This window comes from Branchiostoma belcheri, unplaced genomic scaffold (assembly GCF_001625305.1).
Source record: "Branchiostoma belcheri isolate BF01 breed outbred unplaced genomic scaffold, Haploidv18h27 scaffold106, whole genome shotgun sequence".
NCBI lineage: Eukaryota > Metazoa > Chordata > Leptocardii > Amphioxiformes > Branchiostomatidae > Branchiostoma > Branchiostoma belcheri.
Window position 1 is genome coordinate 397897 of NW_017802447.1, and position 6156 is coordinate 404052.

General features: G+C 37.6%; 1 protein-coding gene across 1 annotated transcript; it reads right to left on the minus strand.

The window, feature by feature from the left end:
* Positions 1 to 1772: 1772 nt before the first annotated feature.
* Positions 1773 to 6150, minus strand: LOC109478878 (LETM1 and EF-hand domain-containing protein 1, mitochondrial-like). The gene is made up of 3 exons (XM_019780694.1): positions 5761 to 6150; positions 4890 to 5046; positions 1773 to 4352 (listed from the first exon to the last, which is right to left on the minus strand). Exons 1-3 carry the CDS (start codon positions 5826 to 5828, stop codon positions 4170 to 4172), a joined length of 408 nt encoding a protein of 135 aa, XP_019636253.1. The 5' UTR covers positions 5829 to 6150; the 3' UTR covers positions 1773 to 4169.
* Between the last annotated feature and the right edge of the window lie 6 nt (positions 6151 to 6156).

The following is a 6156-nucleotide window of genomic DNA, read 5'->3' on the forward strand; positions in this document are numbered from 1 at the left end:
GAAGTGCTCAGATTGCGAAAGGAGGGTGGGAAGATGGCGATGGGCAAACCCTGACGTCATGTACACGTGATCGGCGATGGCTCTGCTACATCTTGTGATTGGCTATAAAATGAGATATGCCTACGTTACGGTGAAATGGACCAATCATGGCTAATGTTACAGTCGCGTATACCTCCAAATCGGACGACATCAACATATTATTCTTACTAGGGGTGCAATATTTTTAAAATGTCAATATCGATACAAATATGACTTGTGCTCAAGAGATTTGGTAAAGAACCTTTTATCATCAAAGGTAATTTGTTTCAATTGCCCTTTTTGACCTTATATTCCTATCTGAATTAACATTTTCACAAAATCTTCCCAGTGTTAGAAAGTTGGGTAGGTCTTGCCTGCTTGGTTGCGTAATCCAGGTGGCGCGGTTAATACTTGACCTAAAAACTCTGCACCTGTCAAGCCCCTCCCTGCTTGTTCAGGTGTACTTTTCAGGTGTACCAAATTTACACTTGATTTATAATGCTATTAGTGAGAGTATGCCCAACATGGAAACTACTTGATGGGAGATAATAAGTCAGACATAATTTTAATATTCCATAGTTAAAACATTTGCACAAATGATGTCATTGAATCTCATAATTGCACTAAGCATTATCCAATTTTTTCTTTCAGAATTAAGTTTGCAAGTCATAATTTGTAACCTACGAAGATACAGGTTATAGCAGCTGCACATAACATAACTAACTCCATGACTGTCTACCAAGTGCTACTCATCACTGACATCATTGAGGTAATTCTGGGTGTCCCTGACCTTTCAATGACTGTCCACATGTTGGTGGACAGTTCGTGGAGTTCATTCACCTATCAACATTCCTGGCAAAAAGGGCTTGTGTACTGTAAAGGATCAGTTTTGCAGAGATTTAATTAAATTAATAGGGTTTGAAGCAAAATGAGCTGTTACTGCTTGACTACTAGTATACCCTTCTGATTTGCATGGCTGTAAGGAAAACTACATTTTGTACTGAACTACATGAAACTTCTGACCGTTTGTAGAATCATATCTAGTTCCTTGAGTAACTGTATGTGCGTGTACTTCTTGATTGAACCAAGATTTTATCAAGATTGATAAAATTGATTGATTGATCTAATCTGCATCCACACAATAAAAATGAGGGTAAGGTAGTAGGTTTACAGAAATGTTTTATTCTTCTGATCATGAATGGTGACTAGTTGTCTATGACACAGAATTTAGATGGTGACATGTATGTAAGGCTTTCCATGGAGTATATACAAGCGGTTCCCATTCTGCAATGTCTCAAAAATACTCATAACCATATACATTTATGATTTTCCGAGCATTTTAACTTCAGGTATTTGTATCTTGTTTCAAGTGATTGTACTTCAGCAATTTTGCACTTGAATGTGTGATATTGGGTGACTTAGTGTATGGAAATGAAAATGAGAAGGCAGGACTGAGAAACATGCTGATGCTAACTAATTTTGCATTCTTTGCATAAGTTTTCTGATACTAAAGACCTTAATTTTCAATGACTTACAAGAAGTGTTGCTGGCCAAACACTCATCCCAAAGTTATATCAATGTCTCAGAAGTTGTGTGCATGTAATCAAGTTATGTAGAAGATGAGTTATAATGCACAGGGAATACATGTATTAAAGACATTCAATTTACCCATGTCAAAGTAGAGGAAAGAACAAAATAGTTACCATTAAAATAAAGACAGGAAGTTTAAGGAATCAAATGACAAAATACACTTCAACACATTTTTTTCTTCTGCAACATTTACATGTGTCATACCTGAATACAATCTTTACTACATGTAGATTTTCCCCCTGTATGTATGAATCATGTTGTTGGCACCCTAAAATTCAACATGCCTTCACCATTGGCCAATATTGCATGTTGGGTAAATTCTGTGGTTTTAAGCTAATGATGATCAGACGTCAACATGACAAGTATTGAAATTCTACACGTGTTTCAAGTTCACAACAGATATGTGGTTGTAATGACTACAGCCACTTCCTTTTTATCCTGTTCTTTTGGTAACATCAAACATGAGAGAAATATTGAGATGTATGCAATCTAGACGACTTTGCAACATTTTTGATAAGCTGATAACCTTACATTAGAGGCATTGATGCAAGTACAGTTTGTGGGACAAGAAGTTCTGCTCAATCTGTTCATCACATTTCAACAAGGGGATACGTTTCGTCACTCTTACATCTATATGTAGTTTGTGAATAAAGGATTGATAAACAAATCATTCCAGTTGTCAGGAAAAAGAGCTTTTAGGACCAGGGTAGACATTTCATAACATGTAACACTAAAGGTCACTTAGGGACAATGCAGTCACAGATATACAAACTGAATGACACACATGTACACAAAATCAGATAAGTAATCTTTGGAATAATGGTTCATCAACAAGAAAATAATACATGATATCAAATATGCCTTGCCTTCCAGGGGCATCATATATGCATCTAATGGACCAAGTGATATAATATTTTTTTTAAATCTCCATAGAAATCTTTTTATTTTCACTCAAGCATATAAATGCTTTGAACACATAAGAAACTCAGTTTCATCAAGGAGCTTTAATTCAACTTTGATTTTTAACCTCCCTGGTTTCATAAATACAATTTACACAAGTTCAAGTACAAAAATTTGTGACAGAAGGGAAACAGCAACATGTTAATGTTCTTATCATAATAATAATAATAATTCTTTCAACAAGATATACAATCCAATAATGGCTTTTAGCAAGTTTTTGATTTTGCTATGGGGGAGAAATTGTTTAAGAGTTCTTTGGGAGTTGATAACTGTATCTCTTTTTTTCAAGGCCTTATAACTTTGAATCTCAAATTTTAAGAAACATTTCTCCTTTCCACATACAGTACATGTATTTGTGCACTGCTCTTCAATGTCATATACTGCAATGTACTTTGGTGTCCGATACCATCAAACACCTTAAATTGCCCACCACACATTATAATTTACATACATGTACAAGCATAGACATTCTGAAAAAGGTATTCCACACTTCACAGCAATCATAATGAAAGTCCATCTCTCAACAGCAACTAGTCCTTGAAAGCATCATAATATATACATTGATTTTGCAAACATGTTACGACTTGTTATGACTTCATGTCATACTTGGTGATAACTATTTACAATGTGATTCTGAAAACATACATGTAACCTTGTAAAGATGTAAAAAAAACTTTTTTGACCAAATTATTAATATACCTTTTCAAAAAACATATGATAGAGTAAGCACCAGTCTTTGCACAGTATTCTTTTGTTTCTTAACAGACAAAAATCTTACCCATTGTACTTTCACATACTGGTATTTGTCAGTGCCACATATTCATACATGTACTCCTTACTGTTGGTATATAAGTTATTTTGTTGTAATCATTAGAAATGTACACTAAACACCCACACAAGCTATTGTAGACATTTGCACATGGAGGATTAGGGGTAAAGTAGTGGGAATACGACAGGACAAATTAATATCCTCACCCGTCTTTCCATACTCGTTTGTCTCTAGCTCTGCCAACTACATGTTTTTTGTACTACCCAAATTTTCCATTTGTTCTCTGTTCAAAAGCTATAACAATAATTTGAAACCACATTCTTCACTCATGGTCAGTGTATGTACACTCTGCTTTTATTATAGTTTTGGTAAATCCTGTCTCCATGTGTTTCCACACTATTGTTTCATACATAGATATTTTCTGACATATATATTGTCCGTTGTCACCACCAGAATGAAATAGAGGTTCTGTACATCAATGTACAATTGATTTAATGTCTTTTAAGTATCATTTAGAACTGAGTGACATGGACAGCCTGTAGCTTGGACTACAGTCTGCCTGCTGGAAATAAGCAGGGGGTCAGAATTTCTATCATCCCTCGTACCAAGATGAACACTAGAGGTTACTCTAATAATGATACATGTACCTGGTTTCATCTGCCAGACAATAGACATGAAAATTTGTCTAACATTTTCTGGGTCCACATAGGAGTAAGTTTTATTTTCTATTTCTCCGCAGCACTTATTGTCCTCTACTTCCGAGTGAAGGAGCAAGTTAGCCACAGCTACTTCCAGACCAGCCTGACTGTCAGCCAGCCAGCCAGTCCTGTGTCTAGTTCTGCTTCTGTTCCTCACGAGGCTGCTGCTGATCCCACAGCTCCTTCTCCTTCTCCAGTCTCTCCCTCTCCTGGTCCTCCTTCTCCTCAAGATCCTCCTCAGCATGGAGCAGCTTCACCACTTCCCTCAGCTGGGACTCTGTCAGGTCAACGTCCTCCTCAAGGATCATCTGTATCGCCTGCAGGAACAAACATGGATCCCGTGGAGTGTTTCCATTGTGCATCAGAGAGACAGCCTCTAACCAGCACATCGGCAGAACGTACTGCACGATACTCGTAATGTATTGTGAATAGCACTTTGCGAGAAGGTCTCATATAAGGTAGTGTTGGAGCATATAAGGTTAACAATCTAACAGTAGTTTCAAAATGTTACGTCTGAAAAGATATTGTGTGCAACAGGCAAAATTCTGATGCAACGTTGACCAAACATCCAATGAAAACTGTTTTGCCGATATTCTATTGATGTACTGCTCTAAGCCTCTAACCATGCCCATTCCCATTCCAAGAACTACCAATAGGAGCTCAGGATTCTTTGTCACTATGGAAACTAGTCAACTCAGCGTCCAACTCCAAGGTAACAAACAATTCTCACAGACAATAGTAGGGTCCATGTTAGCCCATACACATAAATCAACAGGACTGAGATGTTCCCAATCCTCCTGACTTTCATGAGGTGTTGGCTAATATTGTTGTAGTCAGATTAGCTCCAATCTTACCTTATTCACTTCATTCAAGCGGATCTGTCCATCATGGTCATCATCCAACATCTGGGCGATGTGTTCCAACTTCTGGTCGGATGCCATGTCCTTGGTGTCAATGTTCTTGATCTTCTTCAAGACTTCCACCAGTTCATCTAAGGTCACCAGACACTCCCTGGGAGTTCACATAAATGGTTTGTTACACCTGGTACAGTTTTATGTTTAACTTGGTGACATGGTAAGAAGTTTAGTAAGTGAAATCATTACTTAACATCAGCTACAAACATTTGCAACATGGTGCTAAAAAAAGAAACTAACAAAACTATGTTAGTAATACCCACTTAAACAGTGCTCACTACGTACCTGTATGTTAGTGGCATACTGGCATACACCAGGAAACAAGCTTTAGCTAACAAAGCCTTCCCATCATCTACATGTATACCTACAACATTATAATTTCTATCATCTTTTGTGGCAGTTCCTTTTGGTTTCCTTAAAGGTGTGGAACAGGAGATAGTTGTATAGGTAAAGAGGAGACCAGTAGACATGAAAAAAAAATTTTCTAGCAGAAGGAGGAAAACAGAACATTCTGACAAAAGAATTTGAAAGTTTAAGGTACAGTCTGCCCGTTGATGAAAAAGTTGGCACCTGAGAAACCTCAACAACCACTTCTGTTAGGTCTTTTCATCTCCCAGCAGACAGCTAATGTTGGCACCTCACAGGAAACATGGGCTATGACATCACAGGGTTATCATCGTGTTAATACAGACAGCTTTATATATCGATAATGAGAGCATTATTAGCTACTTAACATCTACTTCCCTCGTGCAATCTATACACCTGTAGTGATCTCTAAGCAATAGTAACAGTGGCCATGCTTGGGCCATACCTGGTGTGCTTGTGGTTAGCGGTACATGAAGGGATGGCCCAGCACCTGAACAGGATGAGGCAAACCATTAAAGCAACAAAGCAATGGACTTTGTCACCACAGCTATCTTTGTTCTGCCTTCTCCAGTACCTTTCCAATCTTCACTACGCTCCCTTTCTCTTTTTTTTTGTCTTTTTTGTTAACTTTTTGTTCCATGTATGTCCTTTCCCCTTTCTTCCATCCAAACAGTTCCTAGCACACTTGGTTTGGAGTGAATACAATTGTTTATAATACTGAGGTGTACAGAATAACAAGTAGTAAGATGTGGTGATAAACGTCCACAGAAACGCAAAGCAACAAAGTACCCTGGTAACACATACCAGTAGTCGAACAGGGCTTGAAATTCTCTCTAAAGCC

Excerpts from the sequence above, each read along its gene's own strand:
- LOC109478878 (XM_019780694.1), bottom strand. The coding sequence starts at position 5,828 with ATGGTTTGCCTCATCCTGTTCAGGTGCTGGGCCATCCCTTCATGTACC. Across the intron at positions 5,047-5,760 it reads GCTAACCACAAGCACACCAG|GGAGTGTCTGGTGACCTTAG; the intron begins GTATGGCCCAAG and ends GTGAACTCCCAG. Across the intron at positions 4,353-4,889 it reads GCTTGAATGAAGTGAATAAG|GCGATACAGATGATCCTTGA; the intron begins GTAAGATTGGAG and ends TTGTTCCTGCAG.